Below are 21,238 nucleotides of genomic sequence, written 5' to 3'. Positions count from 1 at the left end.
AATGTATTAAGGACTAAATCTACCCTAGAAGAAAGCTGACATAATATAATATAATAGCAATGATGATCAAAATACCTCTCTCTCTCTATGACCCTCTTTTCACTAGAGTCTGAATCAGCCCTAGCTTCTTACAAAGTACTTGCTACAGAGAGGCAAATTAAAAAGAGAAAAAACAACCCCTCAGAGATTTACTAAAGTCTCTTGATGTTTGTTGGTGAGTTACTTAGTAGCATGAGGAAAAAAAGAATATTAGCCAGTTGCTTGTAAAGTAGTCTTAATTCCTACTAATCTACATAGCTGCTTGCTAACTAATCACCCAATTATTCCTGAGTCTATTACTCTTGTCACTCTCCCCAATATCCACGGCATTTTCTTTGTATCTTAGTGTAAACACCTCTATACTTGCTACAGTGCTTTAGAAGAGCAATGTGCTTTAGAGCCTCTGTTATACTACTACCATCAGTTTAGTTAGAGTTCTTCATTCTTACTTTTATACCCCCCAAATGAGCATCAAAAAGCAAAAATTGTATAAATTGAAAGTGTAGTTGTAGACCAGATACTTAACTATCAAATAAAGCTCCTTTTAACTTTGGATGTTACCTTTTAATGACCAATTGCCAAAGCAAAGACTATGAAAACATGTTGAGAAAAAATATGGCTCTGTGCTCGTCTAGTATAAGTGGAGATTTTTGGTTCAATCCCAATACCTTCATCATATGAACCCAAAATGCTCAAAGCACCTAAAACTCTAAGAACATCTTAATAAAAAACTTATAAGACAAGCTGGCCCAAATAACAACAAATATGCCCCATCATTGTCATCTATTAAATTTCATTCAAAATCTAAACCACAATGAAGATAATAACCACCAAATCATTATTGTCAAATAGTCTTTTGCTACACATGCTAGATCTTTATGACTAAGTAGATGTGGCAGTGAGAACACATGCCCTGTGAGCTCTGCACTTGGGAGGTGGAGACAGAAGACCAGGAGCTCAAGGCTAGCCTCGAGGAAAGAGGAAGGACTAGGAAGACGTGGTGCCTTTCTCATAAGCACCGCTGCTCACCAATACCCCTCCTGGCCTGACTGTGCTCTATTATCTCCCTCCTGTACTGCCCAGTGTTAACCGAAACACCATCCTATTGTTTACACACAAATCCTAGAAGAATTACCTGAAACATCTAGGGTCCTAGCAAGTTCACCAAATGAGAAATAGGGAGCTAAGTGGGATGAAATAAAATCTGCTGGTGGTTGCAGGAAGAAAATGATGGTAAGGACTGCATGCTTAACATCTACGACAGTGACAGCCACAATGCTGGTGACACCTTTTGTTAACTTTTCCCAAATATATCCTAGTCAGGGTTCCTAGTGCTATGATAAAACATCATGACCAAAAGTAACCTGGGTAAGAGAGGGTTATTTCAGCTTACATGCCCAAATTTTTTACCAGCTATATAGCATTTTCTTCCCTCCTCACCTTCCACTCCCAGTGTAGCCTTGTCTAGCCTGGTACTATATAAACAAGGCTGGCCTCAATCTCAGTGATACACTTGCCTCTGCCTCCCAAACTCTGAAATTAAATGTAACTCAGAACAGGGGAAAGTACTCCAACCATGAATTTAAATTTAAAGAGTAATTAGCAAAAAGTCATGACATGTGATGACACACTGGATTATACTTCAGTGAGTAACATAAACTGCAATAACAAAACCAGAACTAAAACCACAGGAGAAGGCTAGTTGTTCCAACATATCTGAAAATAAAACTTGCAAGACAACTTACTGGTCAGATGATACTTTAGCATAAAGCAAACTTCAAAAGAAAAATTTCCTTATATGCTTCCAAATCACCCCATTATAAAAAGGCCTTATCCCCATTTTTTGAAAATGACTGAAGAAAAATAATCATTCTTTGGTTCAATATAGCAAATGTTCCACTTTTAAAGAAATAAGCTATCTAGTGATTGGCAAGTAGTACTCATTAGCAACCATCAGAGGTGACCACAGGGTGACCAAAACCAACAAAAGATGAGGATGTATATCAGAAAGGTATTCCAGAAAGGAAAAATACTATACTCTGCAAACTTTTGCTCTTCTAATTTTGTTATTTTTCAAGAGAATAAGCCTGAAGTCAGAGTCGCAAACATCCCGACAGACAAGACTCTATGTCAGTCCTGGGGAAGGATAATTTTCCAACAGTGCTCACAAGAGAACTGGAATTGCCTGTCATAAAGTGCCTAAGCAGACATCTCTAAATAAGTATAGTTTAGGAACAGGGAGAGGGAATGCTGTCCTAAAGCAAAAAGAACAAATGCATACTGCTGCTGGCTTGAACCCTGGCAAAAACCACTCATTTCAGCCCTATAGTTAGTTCTATAAGACCATTTTGAAAGTAGAGGCAGGAGGATCAGAAGTTCAAGATTCAAGGTTCTCTTTTTCTACGTCAAACTCTATTTAAGAAGAGAAAACCATAATCTTACTACCTTAAGCCCCTTGAGCTTCTAAGATACCTCACTATTCAAAACATATTTTAGATGAATAAACAAAAAATTAGAATAGTTAAACTAACATAGTTACCTATATATAACTATATAACTAGTATTATAATACTAGTATGGTTATCACTCATATGCACATATGTTTATACATATGTGTGCTGTGACTGGGCCTTGCTATGTACTCAGGCTGGCTTAGAACTTACTAGGTTGTTCAAGTGAGCCTCAAATTTGTGACCCTTCTGTCTCCATCTCTAGGGTGCTGGGATACCAAGTGTGAAACACAGTAACTACCAAGGTTTTAGTTTTAGATATTTGTCATATATTGGCATTATAGATAAAATAGGTAGCCATCTAAGCCACAAATCTGTGACATCCATAAAAATCACATATTTTAAATAAATCATTATCAATATATGACAGCTTTGGCCAGAGGATAAAGCTACCTTGAACCAAAATGAATGAGAAAGAACATGAGCCCAGACCCAAAGGGTACATCTGCAGTTCAACTACAACCCCTAAAGATCACTGCAGAACAGGGGTCAGAAAGATTGTAAGAGGCAGAGAAATAGGAAGTTTGCTGTGAGCTTATGTCTCCTAGGAATTTCAAAAGCTACACCACAACATATCACCAACATTACTCCCTAAACATAAGCTGAGCAAAGACACATACAATAGACATGCTAAGTCAGATAGGGTAAAGCCTATAAAGCTTCAACCCACACAAAGAATTATAGGCAACTAAGGAACTCTGAGAGTTAGGGGATATGACACTAAGTGGTCATACCAAATGGTCAATCCTGTGCACACACGCATGCACAAGCACACATCATGCACGCACACACGCATGCACGCAAGCCTGAGAGGGAGAGAGCTAAAGTGATTTCAGGGGGGAAAAAACTGCAAAATTGAGAAGGGAATTGATAACTAAACAGTGCTTCCCCTTACTATAATACAAATTAATTATTAACTGCATTGTATTCATGCATTCTATACCAAAACTAGCAACAAATTAAATTATATTCTGCCTGATATATTAACATAATGAAGCCACCTCAATATATGTGCAGTTCAATTTTAAAAAATGCCTAGTTACTATATACTTCTTTTGAGATCTTACAACCATGTTCAATGTTTTAGAACAAGAGAGAGAGAGAGAGAGAGAGAGAGAGAGAGAGAGAGAGAGAGAGAGAGAGAGAGAGAGAGAGAGAAAGAAGGAAGAACTATAGAATTTAGAACTTGCCAGTTTAAAACACTTGTTTCTCTTGCAGAGGATTTAGAATTAATCCACATCACTCACATTGTAGCTCATAACTCTAGTTCCAAAGATCTGATGCTCTCTTGCTGACATCCACAGGTACCAGGGACACAAGTAGTACAAAGAAATACATGCAATCACAACACTCAGGCATACAAAATAAGAATGTATATATTATACGTGTGTGTATGTATACAAATAGACATCTATATTTATTTTATACATGAAATATAAATATATAAATGTGTGCATACCAGACACACACACACAGATGAACAAAAAGATCAAATGTATCCTTAGGGGAGCTGGAAAGATGATTCAGAGCCAAGAGTCCTTGTTCTTACACAGGTTCAATTCCCTGCACCTACATGGTAGCTCACCACCATCCTTAACTCTAGTTCATGGGGAGCCTTGAGCCCTTTGAGCCTGTAATTAGGAAACCTTGTTTTCACCTAAGTAATTAAATTTGACCTCATTCTGCCATAAGATTATCACTTTTACTAATTACCTACTTCAGAATACTGACATTCAGGAAGCAGACACAGACAGACACACACAGAAAGTGCAAGATCTGTAAGGGTGAGATTAAGGTTCCCCGTCCCCCTTACATGCCTATTCTTAGTACCATGAATATCCAAAATTGTTCATTTTAATCATTCTCCCAAGTCATCATGAAATCATTAAGCATACTTTTACTGAGTACTTCTTCTAGCATTATAGAGACCATAAGGGGTTTTTGTTGTTTTTTAATAGTTTAGTCTTCTAAAGTTTTTTGTTGTTGTTTGTTTAGCTTTCTGTTTGTTTGATTGATTGGTTTGTTGGTTGGTTGGTTGGCTGGCATGGTTTGATTTAATTTGGTTTGGTTTTAGTGTTTTGAGACAGGGTCTCTGTATAACAGCCCTCGATGTCCTGGAACTAGATTTGTAGACCAGGCTGCCTCTGCCTGTCTCTGCCTCCTTAGTGCTGGAATAAAGGCATGAGCCTACACACCCAGTTAGTCTTCCAAGTTTTAAACCTACACAAATAAAGGAATCACAAGTAACAATTCAAGGGAGTATACAATTAGGTCCAAAATTGCAAGCACTGAGGAGATAATAAATGGTGGTACAATTTTAAATGGCCTTCAGCAAGAGATGCAGGGAAAGCTGGACACTTCAGTAACAAAATGAGCAATGCACTACTAAAGACACAAGCTTGGCTTGGTCTGACCAGCAAGCTAAAGGGGAAAAAAATGGAAAAAAATGAAACAAGCTTAAAATAGTAAAGAAATGGGCAGAGTGGTTGACTCCTGAGTTCTCTGGAAGGATAGAACTGTTCTGAACTATACAATGCTTGAGAGGCACGACTCTCAACCTCCTGCAGTTTCTATTAAGTTTTCTTATGAGAGTGCCCAGGTTAATTCTTTATCTGTTTTATGTACATGTGTATATGCATGTATTTGTGTGTGTATATGAATTCTTCCTGCACATTTGTCTGTGCACCATGTATGCCAGGTGTCCTCAGAGGCCACAAGAAGGTGTCAAAAGTTGCAGATGGTTATTAGCTACCATGAGTGTGCTAGGAATCAAATCTGGGTGCTCAGCAAGAGCAGCCCATGCCATTTTAACCAGTGAACCATTTCCCAATTCCTATAAATTTTTTAATGCACCTCTAATGACATTTGCATCAATTCCTTGTAGAGAGACTTTCTGCTCCAAAAAGGAGAAATCAGAATCTCATACCTCCTGTTATATAATGCTCAAGACACTGCTTTACATGAGACAAAGCTGGCCAGTTAAGCTGATTATTATTGGTAGTTAAAATGTTTTCACATGTTTCACAAACAAAAGGCCTGTACTGTATCTGGTCGTTTATAATTCTTTGGGCTTTTTTTTCTATTCTTCCAATATGTTCCACTGCCTTTCCTTTTAACTTGACATTAATTCCTAATTTTTTACAGATTTTTTACTTGTTTGTGGTTCTCCTAGACTACATATGAAATCCACCTGTCTCCTCCTCTCAAGTGCAAGGATTAAAGGCACATGCCACCACCTCATGGGCACCATTTATTTTAAGATTAAGACAGACAGACAGACAGATCTATCTTAAAATATCTGTGGGTTTATGGTTTGTCTTAAAAGTAAGAAGAGGGAATCAGATTGGAGTTACCCAACATAGATATTGGAAACTTAACTTGGGTCTTCTGGAAGAGTAGAAAATACTCTTAAATACAACCCTAACTCCATTAATTTTGAGACAGGGTCTCACTCTGTATCCCTGGATAGCATGGAACTCATGAGATTCAACTGCCTGAGAGCATGTGGACCATCACTGCTGGATTTCTATTAATTCTGGTAAGATTGCTCCTTTTCATCTTACATGAATTGATGAAAAGAAATACATAAAGTTTTACCTTCTAAAGAAACATACCCAAGGATCATTTCCAATTTTAATCTCAAGAAGTTTTTTCATGACTCCCACTACAATACTTAAATTTTGGCAGAAATACCAAGTATTTTTATTGTATCCACATAAGAATAGATACTACATTATAGACTTAGTATACATTTTCAGTATAAATGTTCATACGTTTTCCTATATTCATAACATGAAAAGAAAGTAATACTACTTACATGTCAACCAAGGTTTAAAAAAAAAAAATCAGACTACTCATGACCAGGGTGACTAGGTGGAGTCTGAGCAATCCCATAATTAAACAGATATTTTATAGCCTGTTTAGAAAGCTCTATGATTGTCACAATTGTATTGGAATATATTCTAAGTGGCTTCCTAATCACAACCACACTACATTCTTCTACATGACTTTGAGTGCTACACACAACAGATGATCTATGATGAACTCTGGTTCATGATTCCTACATTATCAAATTCTCCTCAACCTATACACTTTCATATTTTTAATGTTTAATGCATTCCACATTTCCACTGTGACATATCAACCACTTTCTACTTAACTTCTAGATAGACCACCTACAGTCAAAACATGGCAATGAGTTAAAATAGCATGCTTTGCTATTTTCACAATATGGTTGAATTAGGTAAAACACATAGGCACTCATCTTCCACCCCAGAAACATCATCATGGCTTACCACTGCCCTTTCACTTATAATGACATGTAACTGAACAAAACAAGGTGTGCAACAAAGAACGTATGAGAAAAAAAGTAAACAAAAAATTAGTATCATGATTTGGAAAAGTTTTGATTAAATAAGCAAAACCAAAAAATAAATCCATTAGGAATAACTCATTTGTTTCATTGTTTCACCCTTTAAAATACTTTTAAAAATATTAAAATGTATTAATAGTTAATAAAGCAGGTCTCTATTGTACACAGTAACATCTTCACTATACAAAGTACTCAAGAATGAGGTCACTCATACTCAACATACCACAACCAAGATTCAGATCTACTGTTATTTACACAAGCAAAGCATAGGGCATCCAGCCCAGTGTTAGGAACGGGAATCCTTTAGGGTACCTCAATTTATTTATTCCTTCCTTAGAACAGCAAGATACTGGGTACTCAATCTAGATCATCGTGACCTTAAGCTAGAACTAAATAACTGAGTGGCAGAGCAGACACATAAAGAGAAAGGCAACAGACACAGTGAGCTCTGTGGTTAAAGAGCTGAACAGCAAATGGTGTAACAGTGCTTGCTTTCTCATTTCCTCATGCACAGGCACACGTATGTGCACATGTATAGATGTGGAAGCCCCTAGTGTCTTCCTCAGCTGTTCTCCATTATTTTTCTAGACAGGTCTCTTACTGAGCTAGGCGCTCAAAGATTTGGCTGGACTCACTAGCCAAGAAGACCCCTGTACTTAGCCACCTGCCTCCACCCAGTTCTGGGATTATAGTCAAGCACCATATTGCCTAGCTTTCTTTAAAAAAAAAAAAAAAAAGAAGAAGAAGAAGAAGAAGCTAAAGTCATGAATTTAAGTCATCATGCTTGTGTGGCAAGACATTACCAACTGAAACATGTCCCTAGAACCCCATGCAAATAAAGCACCCACACAACGAATGAATAAATCAATGAATGGGGGTTGCCATCAGTCATAAAAAAAAATTCTTCAGACACCTTAGTTCCAAAAGAAGCTCTGGCACTTACATTGCCCATGTACTCTGAGAGCAGGTCCTGCAGAGCCTGGCGGACAGCATTACACTCTGCCACAATGCGCTCACGCCGGTCATCACGTGTGCAGGAAGAGTCGGCCATCAGGGCAGCTCCGCTGATAATGCTTTCCAGACGCTCCTCCAGTGAAGGCCTAAAGCGCTCCTCGCTGAAGCTCAGGGGGTCCACGATGATTTGTTTCTACAGAAAAAGTGTTACTGAAGTTAATACTCATTTCTGTTCCCTCAGTTATTCAAAAGGCAAGGGAAGTGCTGATCAGAAATATCAAGATGTAATCCTAATAGCCAAGGTCATCCCAGGTCAGTGATTACTTCGCAAAGGGGGCTCTATTAACCAAGCAGAGCCTGAATAAAGGATAATATCACAAATGTCAACAGTGTTATCATGTTCACACTACTTTTCCTATACATCTAGGTCAACCTGCAGAATACTGGTTATTAAAATTATCAAATGATAATTGTAAGAAAAATAAAAACTCTATGTGCAATATATAGCTGCTACAGGACAGAACTGTTTGACTATAAACAATTTAAACAACTAAAGTACTAACTTTTACTCCTGAAGAAATACATTTATAATGAACTTATAATCAGCATGATACATGCCCATTAAATACAACTGACTTTCATACCAATAAATGTCAATGAAAATATTTAATTTTTTTCCTTAATAATTTCAACTTAAATGCCAACTTTTTTCTGCCAAAAGTTTGGTATTTTTCACTGATTGAAAATTTCTCCCTTTCCAAGGAAACTTCAGTTTTGAAAGTGATTGTGTATCACCTTTGGTTAATTATTAGACTACATTTTAGCTGACCATTTTCCTTGCTAAATTTGGTTATTACAGGATTTCTTTGATCAAGGTTGAATACAGGGCTGGAGAGGAAACTGATTAGTAGAGCACTGGCCTAACCATGGATAGGTTTTGTATTCAATCACCAACACTGCAGAGTCACGGGGAAGACAACAAAATACCTCTAGACAACAGAAGAACAAATAGTCATAGATTTCACCACTATCACAATTATAATATGGAGATCAGTTAGTGCAGACCCCTCATCCTACAAATAAAGAAATTGTGCTTTAAGCCAAGTTACAATAAACTTATGACTCATAACAATTTCTTTCCACTTAGATAACAAATTTAATTCGAAAATGGCTTTCATCACAAGCCTTGATCAAATTTCCCCAGGAACCAGCTATCTTTTGGCAGTTGGTGAAGATCCCAAACTTTCCTCCCAAATATAACTTACATCAAAGTTGTTGAGAGCATATGCCAGCTCTCCGCCGCCACCACCCTGGTGCTGGGAGGCATCATCTGATGCAGTAGCCTGGGCTGCATTAGAAATTCCTGTGACGGCCTGCTGCAGCTGCTTGTATATCAAATCCCGGTTGGCCTTATAGGCTGCAACATCAGGGTGCTGTAGGCATGCCTGGGATGCAGTATAAAGGATTGGAACATTTTTCTGCAGGATTCCTCTAGCTGCAGCCATCTGATCACGATGGCCCACATCTTTCAGTTCCTAAATAAAGTAAAATAAAACACTTGAGGAGTTCTTTACAAGGGTTCTATTCATATCAAGACACATCTGCATTAACTTAGCCTAAGAGGTGACAACAATGGAGACAATGGAGGTTATGTGGCTAAGCAAGGGCGGAGCTCTGCAGTCACAAGCCTTGACTTGATGGCCATCTACTGTATCCTTACTGCAAACTTTGTATTCAGTTGCTCCTTTTGCAAAACAGAAACAATATTATGGCTCTTTTAGCATTTTGAGGAATAAAATGGGGTAACACATACACAGCACCTAGCACTAAATAAGGTGTATGCTACAATGTAAAACTACTCAACATCTTCATCAGGTCCATATGACTAGAATGTGTGTGTGTGTGTGTGTGTGTGTGTGTGTGTGTGTGTGTGTGTGTGTGTGTGCGCGCGCGCGCGCGAGTGTGAGATCATGTATATATATATATATATATATATATATATATACACACACACACACACACACATACATATAGATTATATGTACCTATTCCAACCAAAGAGAAAGTCCACATAGACATATTTAAATGAAAAAAAAGCATGAAAATTTAAGTTACCTTAGTTAACATTACAAGAATTTTATGAAATTGGGAACACAATATCATGTGTGTATGAACTTTGCAAACCAACTAGGTAAGTATAAAAAACACTTCCTCCCCATTCTCGTACCCAAAAGACCATTCTAGATTACAAAACTATGCTCTTCTCACACAGTAAGATTAGTCCGTTTACTGGCCATTAAGGCACTAAGTGGAGGAACATGTGCTCCATGATTGCAATTCATGATTACAGCATTCTGAGATGTGATCTCAAGCAAAAATATCCTTTATCATTTCTTCTACCCCATAATTACAAGAGTATGAGGCTGCTGACGTCATTCTAACCAGTGACATCCAGACCACTAAGAGGAATGGATATGTTTAGTATTAAGTACAGAGAAGACAGAAAGGAAACACTGCTGCCATCAGTCATTACTGAAACTTAAAGACACAGGAGTCTTTGATAAATGTGGATCACTACTAGAGAGAAGGAATTACCCTAAACTCAAAATCTGCTCCAACAGTACTTTACATGTAAACATAAAATTCTAGTATTAATATCAATAGCTGAATATTAGAATGCAGATTTAAGTATTTTTAAGATTACCATTATATGTATAAACTATAAGAAAATTTAAATAATATAGAAAATTCAATTATTCAAAAGGTCTGAGTTAGCTATTTAATGACTATTTTTAAAGATAAAATACACACATATACACACACATACATATAATTTAATTTTTATCTTATGTACATTAGTGTGAGGGTGTCAGATCTCCTGGAACTGGAGTTACAGACAATTTTCAGTTGCCATCTGAGTGCTGGCAATTGGACCCAGGTCGTATGGAAGAGCAGTCAGTATTCTTAACCGCTGAGCCGTCTCTCCAGCCCCCTAGATAACTTCTTAATAAAACATTAGAGGCACCAACCCATTTCTTTCTTCTGAAACTTCATTTCAGTATATAATTTGGGAATTTACATCTTTATTCAAACCTTGTATAGACAGTCACTTTTCCACCTAGAATTTTTTTTTCTCGTTTAGAACCTGAATTTGCAAGTAATAACTCACAACACACCAAATGCCCTGTAGCATGCTATATTAGGCTAAATATTCAGAAGCAGGACCCTGTAGATTTAGAGTGTTAGCCATTTCAGTACTCGGTTACAATAAGCGCTGCGGCTAACATTAAACATCTGGCACACATATGCTGTGGGCATTTTCTAATTATTTTGCCCATACCACAATGCCAAAGCCCCTTACGCCTCCTATGGTCATACCTTTAAGTATTTATACTATGGTTTATTTTATAAAATGTTCTTCATTAAGCCTTAGTGTTGCTAAGCACTTAAGATGCATCAGCACAGTCTCCCTCAACGGCTGTCACAGATATTTATGATCACCTAAAGTTAACAGGTATCCAATGAGTACCCAATTTTCCTAAGCCACTGTGTAAAGTACAATATAAACTTCTACTTTTCTAAAGACTACATTAGACTAAATATTCATAACTTTAGAGAGTTGGTGATCATTTCAAGAATCAAGTACAACAAACAATGTGGCTAGTCATGAGGTTCAAATAACTGAAAAATATTTTATATATGAGCATTTTCTGAACAAACTCTCATTTACCAAGCATCTATGATGTCTCATTTATCCTAGATGCTAAGGTTCTGCCTTCCCTCTTTAGAGCCATGTTTGTACTGGGTACCAGTATCGTAATATGAACAAATCAATGAAAAAGTATTCATTTCAGGATATACACTACTGATTAATAATCTAAATTTCGGTGAAAAGTGAGCTATAATGCAACATAACAAATTACTTAAAAGAGAATTCTGTGTTTTAGATTGACTGCACCTATCTGATTATAGTTCAAGCTGACTAAGGACAAACAGAAAACAAACATAACAGAGAGGAAAAACTAATTTCCATAAATCAGACACATCCATCCCATGCATTGTGACTAAGAATAAAAAGATGACCTCTAAGTAATCCAACTCTACTAAGAAAACTGGAAATCCAACTAAAAGTTTCTTCTCATCCCCTCTTACCATTACGAAAAGTGTGACCTCCATGATGACATTAGTGGCTTAGTAAGGCAAGGAAGAGACCTAAGTGATTGTGACAAAGGATACCCTCTGCCTATTTACAATGCAGCAAGAAGGGCCTTCTCAGATGCCACATGGATGGCAGACTGCTCTTAGACACCCCAAACCTCCAGAACCATGAGCTAAATAAAAATCTAAAGATAAAAGAACTAATTGAGTAAACTACATTTAGGGATGTAGCTGAGTGTAGAACACTTGCCAAGAGCCTACGTTCCATAGGAGATAAGGAGTGTTAAGCATGACCTATGACAACCCAAGAAAATAGGAGCACATAGCAAAATCTCAAAAGGAGGGGGGAAAAAACAGGCAATATACTGAGTAATTAAAAGGTTGACTATTACAAAAGGAAGATGCAAGCATAAGCTACTGAACACTTGTTCTGAGGAGAGAAGATGTGGCAATCACCATAACATAGAAGCAAGGTATACAGTGTGCCTTCTAGCTACTACAGAGGAGCAGCTTGAAAGGGGGCCTATACAAAGCACACAGCTTCACTCTTTTCTCTTCACATTTTCTGATGTCTCCACTGGCCAAACCTCACCAGGAACCTAAGGGAAAAGGAGCTCATGGGTACAATCTGGATAGGCTATGTTTCAGAAGCAGGAACAGGGCAAACAAGGGTAGAAAACAAGCACAGAGAGACCAAGATTTTGTGGTACCTTATTTCAAAAACATTTCATTTATGGATATTTCTCTTTAATACACTGCCTCATGTTGTGGTGACTCCCAACTACAAAATTATTTTAGTTGCTACTTCATAACTGTAATTTTGCTACTACTAGGAATCGTAATATAAATATCTTTGGAGACAGGTTTGCCAAAGGGATTGTGGTGCACAGGTTGCAAACTACTGCTGTGCAAGGAATTCCTACTGGACTCAGGCACAGACAATTAAAATTCAGACAGAATTACTTTCTCTAAGCTTCTCTAATTAGACATAAATTCTGGACTTCTACTATGCTTTACCTCAAGAATACCATCTAGCAAAGCATCTTGGTATATGCCTTTAACCCCAGAACTCTGATGTTGGGAAGAAAACAGAAGGAAGGAAAATCACACGGCCAGTCTTCACACCACACATACACACACACACACACACACACACACACACACACACACACACACACTTAAAATAGAAACACAGTATGAGTGAAACTTAATTATTAGAACCACATGAACAGGGGGAAAGTAATGATACCATTAGAAGCTTAGGCAAATCAGGTTGTCCTCACTGGGTATTAAAATACACTCCAAGCTGGTCCAGATAGTAATCCTGTCTTAATAAAGAAAGCAGTAAGTAGGTAAATAACATAAAGCGTCTGTATCCATGTTTTACCTGTTGTCTTTTTGCTGCCATGATGTTCAGCTTATCTACTTCTGGCTTCAGAGCTTTGTACTGTATCCCCAAGTCTTGTTCATTTCCAGCATTCCTCAGTTTCAATATGCCATCTTCCACCTAAAAAAACAAACCGCAAACGCAAAAACTAAAACAGACAAATCTATAGGTAAAAGTTAATAAATTCTAAGACAGCATCTTCTTTAACAGCTATTTGGAAAGCAACCCAAACACATATGTGCAGTTGATATGGGCCTGGCATCACTTGAGTGATTTGGAGACATTGGGGAGCACATAATCAGTTTATTTTGGCTTTCTAATTCTAAAATACTACTAGTACGAAGAAACACATAATGAGTACTATTTAAAAAAACAGTCAAAAATACCTTTGTTATAATTTCTTCAGCAAAACTGAGACAACAGTGGACTATAGAAGAGACTGTATCATAAATACTTGAAATAAAGAAGAAACTGAACAAAGCAATCACTGACTGATTCAAAACCAAAATAATTCTTAGTACTAAACAAAGTATGGCCAACATTAGCTTCCTGAGAACACAAAAAACAGATTACAGATATGAACTCAAACTTACAACTTTCAGTTGAACAAGTAATTTGTAGACATCTGCCATGTCAGCCAGAATCAGCAGCCGAGTAACGGCAGAGAGCAAAGCTCGAGCTGCCCGAACCATGTTACCCCGCTTCACGGAGGAGCACGGGTCATCTGCAAACTCCCCAGCAGCACTCTTCATCAGATCTCCTATTTTACAGAATGAAAACACAAAATCAGCAGAAATTAACCCAAATAACCTGTTCACTTAAAAATTTAACTTTATTTAAAGGGTAAGATAGCCCACACTCCATTATTTCATTTATAAATGTATTCTAAGAGTCTTTGTTTCTGTTTTTCTCCCTTTGGTTTGTACCGTCATTTAAGCATCTTCATGACAGAAATCAAACACAGAAAGGCTTATTAACAAAAAGGCTTAAAAATACCTCTTCCCTTAGCTCAATGACTAAAAGAAGTCAGATAAACATTTACAGCAACTGTAATGTAGCCTAGCTTTCAGCCATAACAACTTAACCTCCTATCTAACAGGTGCTTATTGGTTTTTAAAAAATGCAAATCACACTGAAGTGTGAAGGCCTGTAGCTGTAATCCCAGTATTCCAGAAGCTCAGAAAGGAGGCCGGCAGACTACAAAGACAGATCCAGTTTCCCATCACTCACCTACAAAAGTCCAATTTAAAAAAAAAAAAAAAAAAAAAAAAAAGGAACAATTAAAACAATTCTGATTTTACCCCCCCCCAAAAAAAAAAAAAATCAAAAACAAATTTAAAAAAGCACACAAACAGGTCCTAAAGGAGCTACTCAGGCTGGAGAGATAGCTCAGTGGTTAAGAGCACTGACTGCTCTTCCAAAGGTCCTGAATTCAATTCCCAGCACCCACTTGGTGGATCACAACCATCTGTAATGGGATATGATGCCCTCTTCTGGTGTGACTGAAGATAGCAGCAATGCAATCATAAAAGAATAAACAAGCAAACAAACAAACAAAAAAAGAACTAAACTCAATGCCTTCTTAAGGCTATCCCTGTGGCAGTAAGATTAGTAAGGCTAATTTCTTTTTCACATGAGAATGTATGGCCAAGGTTGACAGTCCAGTCTTCTTCAACCACTTTCTACCTTATTCACTAAGGCAAGGCCTCTCCACTGAATCCAGAGCTCTGGTCTGGCAAGCTAGGTTACTATGGAAATCTATCCTTGCCTTCACAGTGCTGGAATTACATGGGTATGGTATGCCCATTCAAAATTTATGTTGGTTCCAAAGATGCAAAGTCTAAACACCACACTTACAATACAAGCACTTTAGCCACTGACCCTTCTCCCCAGGCCAGCAAAATTTTGGTAAGCCTTTTTGTCTGCAAAATTAAAAGAAAATCAGCAGCAGCAATTCTTGAACCAGATCAAGATGGCTGAGCAGATAAAAGTACTTGCCATCATGCCTGGCCTCCTGACTTTGATCCCTGAAAGCCACATAATGGGAGGAGACAACCAACTCTCACAAGCTGAACTATGATCTACACATGTATACATCTCTTTATATATATACCTCCCCTACAGCATATAATTAAAAAAAAAATTTTAAGAGAGTTGCAGGCTATCCAGGGTGATAGAATGAGACCCTGACAAAGGAAGAAAGAGAGAAAGGGAGGAAGGAAGGGAGGAAGGAAGGAAGGAAGGAAGGAAGGAAGGAAGGAAGGAAGGAAGGAAGGAAGGAGGGAGGGAAGGAAGGGAGGGAAGGAGGGAGGAAGGGAGGGAGGGAAGGACCAATCTACTGATGTTTTTAAAAAGATTTATTTATTTATTATGTATACAGCATTCTGCCTGCATGTATCTGCAGGCCAGAAGAGGGCACCAGGTCTCATTACAGATAGCTGTGAGCCACCATGTGGTTGCTGAGAATTGAACTCAGGACCTCTGGAAAAGCAGTTAGTGCTCTTAACCGCTAAGCCATCTCTCCAGACCCTACTGATTCTTAAGACAAAATAGCTCATGCTTATCACCCCACCATTTGGGAAGGCAACAGAATTATAGATTTGAATACATCCCAGCCTGGCTACATAAGACATGTGTCGAAAAAGAAAATAAGCAAGCCAATCAAGTGACAGTGCACATCTTTATTCTCAGCACTACAAAAACAGGCAAGCAGATTTCAGTAAGATCAAGGTATCAAGGGTTATTATATAGTGAGATGGCTGTGAGCCACTATGTGGCTTCTGGGAATTGAACTCAGGACCTCTAAAAGAGCAGACCTCTTAACCACTGAGCGATCTCTCTCCAGCCCCAGTTAAGCACTTCTATTAGTTCAAAACAAAGACAAAAGATGGAAATAAGCCCCTAGTTCTTTATTAGAACAAGATTAAGACTAAGACCTTTCTTAAGAATCAATTACCTTAACTATATTCCCTCAAAGCAACCAAACTTTATAAAGCTATAGAAAAAGAAATGGGGGCAGGGGGAGGAAACAGTGGGAAAATAATGATTATAAAGGAGACTAGGTTTTTCTGAATCTAAAAAACATGAAACTTAAGGCAGGTCCAATTCCCAAAACCCATATGTCAGATCACAACTATCTAACTTTTTCAAAGACATCAAGTGGTGCACAGATATACATACACACAAAAATACCTACACATATAAAATTTTATAAACTAGAAGAAAGCCTGTATCATATATCCTAGCATGGCTCAAACTCTTCTATACTTGAAAATGGTCTTGAACTTTCAACCTCACTGTCTCTTCCACCTCCACAGTACTGGGATTGCAAGCACAAGCTGCCACATTGCTCAGAGGTTCTATTATGCTATACTCATTTTTTTGTTTGCTTAGCTCCGAGGAGAGTACTTTGTATGTTGGTTTCTTCTGAGACAAAATGTTCTACGGCCCAGGCTGGCTATAGGGTTGAGGAAGATCTTGAATTTACGACACAGAGGTGCCTGATCCCCAACTTGTCTGTAATTCCAAGGCTGGACCAAGGCAAGTGAATCAGGGGTTCAACATCAGTCTAGGATATACAGCAAGTGCCAGGCCAGCCCAGGATATATGAGGTCCTGTTTTAAATGGCAAACAAGAGAAACACAACAGTTATGCTAGCAAGTTTCTTAAGGATAAAGGAGATCTTGGCTCCTAGCAAAAAAAGGCTGCACCAGTCACCTCTTTCACTCAACCTATACATCACAGAAAGTTACTTTTAACAAAGAATCTGGTCCTTCTGTGAGCCATCACTGACTGAGGAAACTTAGCTTTGCTTACCCTTGGTTTTCCAACATTTTTATTCTTCTTACGTACTTTATTTACTCGTGCATTTGCTTATTATTTGGAGAATGTACTTACACGTGATGTCAGAAAACAACCTGCCAGAGTCAGTTCTCCTCTTTATCTGCTGAGCTACTCCCACATTTTAAAAACACCTTTACAAGGTGACACTCTTCCTAGTCCTTAAGAGAGTTCTCCTCTCCCTCAATTACCCCACTGACCACATCACACTCCTGTACTCTATGCAAAGAAACACCAATAAATACAACAAAGTTTGTTTTTGTCTAAAACAATGCTAATGATATTTTATTTTTATTTATGTTTATTTGTGTATGTGTGCACAAGGAGGCAAGAAATGGAGTCTGATGCCCTGGAGTTACAGGGAGTAATAAGCCCCTGGACACAGGTGCTTCCTTAGGGTCCAAACTAAGGTCACACAACAGGTAGCACTCATGAATGGATGAACAACCTCTCCAGCCCCTTAAAGTTACTTGTAGCTTGCTTCTTGACCAGAACTTTTCTATATTCTATGTCCAAGAAGGAAAGAAGGAACAGGAGCAAGGTGGAAGAGGGAAGAGAAAAACACCCCATTTTGTATAGGTAAACTACTGCAAATTACAGTCCCCCTCCCAGTGTCTTTACAACAGGCATATAATAATCAGTAGTGCACGGTGAACGGGGTACCAGTGTGTGTACACTACATCAAGGAGTCCAATAGACTATGGTATACCAAAGGTGCTATAAGTTACTTGTTTTCCTAATAGTTCTCTAAAATTTTAGCTTATTTATGATGATGATGATGATGATGATGATGATGATGATGATGATGATGATGTTATGAGTGCTTTGCCTATGCACCAAATGTTTGCTCTGTGCCTCAGAGGCCAGCAAAAGGCATCAGATCCCTTAGAACTGGAGTTGCAGATGGTTGTAAGACACAATGTGGGCACTGGAAATCAACCCCTAGGAGAACAGTCAGTGATCTTAACCACTGGACCATCACTTCAGCTTCATAAATTGTTTTTAAAGAAAAGGTATATAAATGATGAAAACAATTAAAATATCTGTCATTTGTATATATAGTATATAAAATTCGATGGGCAGTGGTGGCAAGTGCCTTTAACTCTAGCACGTGGGACGCAGAGAAAGACCAGCCTGATAGAAAGAGCAAATTCTAGGATAGCCAGGGCTACACAGAGAAAACCAGTCTAAAACTTCTAGTGTGTACACACACACACACATGTATTCATGGTTCAGGTTTTTGTTTTTCAAGGCATAAAACTTTTATGTCTGATAGTTCATTATAAAACTGAAAAGGCAAAATTGACACAATAGTCTTTTTTTCTTTTACTCAGACAAGATTTCATCATATGCCTAAGGCAGGCCTCAAGCTTATGTTCCTCCTGTCTGAGCCTCTAAATACTGAGGTTACAAGGGTGTTCCACTGCTCCTGGCTTCTAAATCCTTTTTAAGAGCTTTATAAAATCAGCTGTTTGAAATATGGGTTAACCATATAAGCTGGCTATTTACAAAGCCCAATCGCATTTTTATTTTGTTTACAGCTGATGCAAAGAAAAAAGTTCCAAATATTAGATGGACCTTAGATAGGCATTTCTAAAACATTTTATGAGAGCATACTGTTTCTTATTAAATGCTAAATCCAAAAGAGAAAAAATCTTTTGAGACATCCACCTGGATGTGTTTTCTGCAAACCAGGGGGGGGAAAGGGAAGGGGGGACATGTTAAAATGACAGAGCTTCTAGGTAAATAACTGAGTGTTATTAACCACCCTTAACATGTTCAAATTATTTATTTTAGCATCAATTTTTTGGACATTCAGGAAATGTGATGCCTGTCTTATTTTCAAAGATTTTGCTCAATTATTTCCTCAAACGTATATAGGATATTAATGCTCCAAAACCATTTTCCTTCTCCCTTATCTCATCTCATATCTTTTATTTAAAATTCAAAAGTGCTTAAAATCATGAAAAGTGAGTAACTAAACAGTATCTTTAAATCTTTAGGGCCAGTGCGTCAGCTCAATGAATAAAGGCACTTGCCACCAAGCTCCCTTTCCGTCTAGAGAGCCCAGATGGTGAAGGAAGTAACTGCCTCCTCCTCCAGTTGTCCTTTGACCTTCACAAAGGCACTGTAGCACGCACACATGCACACGCGTGCGCACACACAAACACAAATAACATGAGAAACATTAAAATCTATGGTTTTGCTGGTACAAAACAGTGACTGAATTAAATCACTCCATATAAAATGTTATAGTCATAAGAATTATAAGAAGGAAACTAGATCATAAACATCTTTCAGTATCAGTAAGTAAAAAATAAATGAAACAATCACATTGTCCTTCTACTCGGAAAACAGCCTGTAAATTAATTTATTTTATATTTCTGTGTGTGCCTGAATAAATATATGTATTATGTGTATGAAGGAGCCCTCATAAACCAGAAGATGGTATTGGATCTCCTGAAACTGGAGTTACAGAAAGCTATGAGCCACTATTTGGGTGCTAGGAATTAAATCAGGATCCTTTGGAAGATCTAAACTATCTCCCCAATCACAAACATGTTTTTAATCTCTTTACAAAAGTATAGGAAACTTTTACTTTTCTTTTTTGATTAGTATCAAAACACATTCACTGCAAATTATTATTATTATTATTATTATTATTATTATTATTATTATTATTATTATTATTTCTTTTTGTTGATGTTGCTTTGGTTTTGAGATGTAAACTTTTGATTAAAATTGTTTTGGCCAGTGATGTGGTTTGTATATGCTCTACCCAGGGAGTGGCACTTTTAGAAATTGTGTTACTGTGGGTGTGGGGTATAAGACCCTTACCCTAGCTGCCTAGAATTTAGTCTTCCACTAGCAGCCTTCAGATGAAAATATAGATGCTGCCATGCTCCTGCCTTGATGGTACTGGACCTGTAAGCCAGCCTCAATTAAATGTTGTCTTTTATAAGACTTGCATTGGTCATGGTGTCTGTTCACAGCAATAAAACTGTAACTAAGACAGCCAGGCTTGGTAGCACACATTGTAATCTCACCTTTCAGGAGTCAGCAACAGTTCAAGGTCGTCCATAGCTAAATGTCAAGCTGGAGGTTAGCCTGGGTTACGTAATATTTTTTATTCCTATCTACCTATACAGAGAGAAAGACAGAGACAGAGATAGAGAGACAGAGACAAGGACAGAGAGACAGAGAGAGACCCTTTTATTAAGCCCACACATAGTGGCACAGGACAATAATTCAGAAAGCTGAGCAGAAAAATCACAAATTCAATGCCAACCTGAGCTACATGGTAAGACTACTGTTTCCTCTCAGCTCCCTAAGTAGATTCTACCCAGAGTAGACAAGACATATGATCACAGAAAACTCGATACTAGCAAGTATCCTGTACCTGAGAGTCCAACCTCTTTATAGTCTCAGATCTTAACCCTTAAAGATACAGAATTTCAGAAAAGAGAGGATAAAGAGAAAAGAAGGCATCACTTATCCCACTAAACCAGAGGCAGCCTCCACCCTCTTCTTGTATTCACTGAAAGAAATCTGGCAAAGCCCTGGGCCCCTGATACAACACAGCTACAGAAACCTAAGACAAGGTCCCAGCAAATCTCTGGCACATGCTTTTTTACTTTATCTTTTGAGAGTCAGCCCAATTGCATCAAGTTAATATCAAGTTATTTAAATCTAAACTCACAGAGCCTAGAAAATCTTTCAATTTACCCTCCCTCCTACCCCCTGGTGGCACAGAAAGAAGCTTTGCATTTTCCACTTTTATAGTTGACAGAATATTTCTTTAAATTAAAATAGAGTACCACACATATTCATGTTCTCATTTTCCTTTCTAATTCAAGTGTGCCCTGCTGCTATTCAGAAACACTCCAAAGAGAGACACTTGCTTCCTGATTACACATTCAAATAAATGCATAACATGCATTTCAACCTGGAATTGCTTTCTTTAAGAAATTAACTAGC

At 37.8% G+C, this 21,238-nt stretch overlaps 1 protein-coding gene across 1 annotated transcript in view; it reads right to left on the bottom strand.

The window, feature by feature from the left end:
- The window catches only part of CTNNA1 (catenin alpha 1), a 127,085-nt gene that overhangs the window by 63,415 nt on the left and 42,432 nt on the right, over nt 1-21,238 (bottom strand). Inside the window, exons 4-7 of the mRNA XM_080920282.1 lie at nt 14,014-14,180; nt 13,421-13,540; nt 9,141-9,410; nt 7,865-8,068 (exon numbers count right to left, since the gene is read on the bottom strand). Coding sequence (XP_080776408.1) covers nt 7,865-8,068; nt 9,141-9,410; nt 13,421-13,540; nt 14,014-14,180 — 761 coding nt within the window. The remainder of the gene's footprint in view (nt 1-7,864; nt 8,069-9,140; nt 9,411-13,420; nt 13,541-14,013; nt 14,181-21,238) is intronic.

Source organism: Micromys minutus (genome assembly GCF_963924665.1).
Source record: "Micromys minutus genome assembly, chromosome: 8".
Classification (NCBI taxonomy): Eukaryota; Metazoa; Chordata; class Mammalia; order Rodentia; family Muridae; genus Micromys; species Micromys minutus.
The sequence above is the reverse complement of the archived record's forward strand: the minus strand, read 5'-3'. Positions and strand labels throughout refer to the sequence as shown.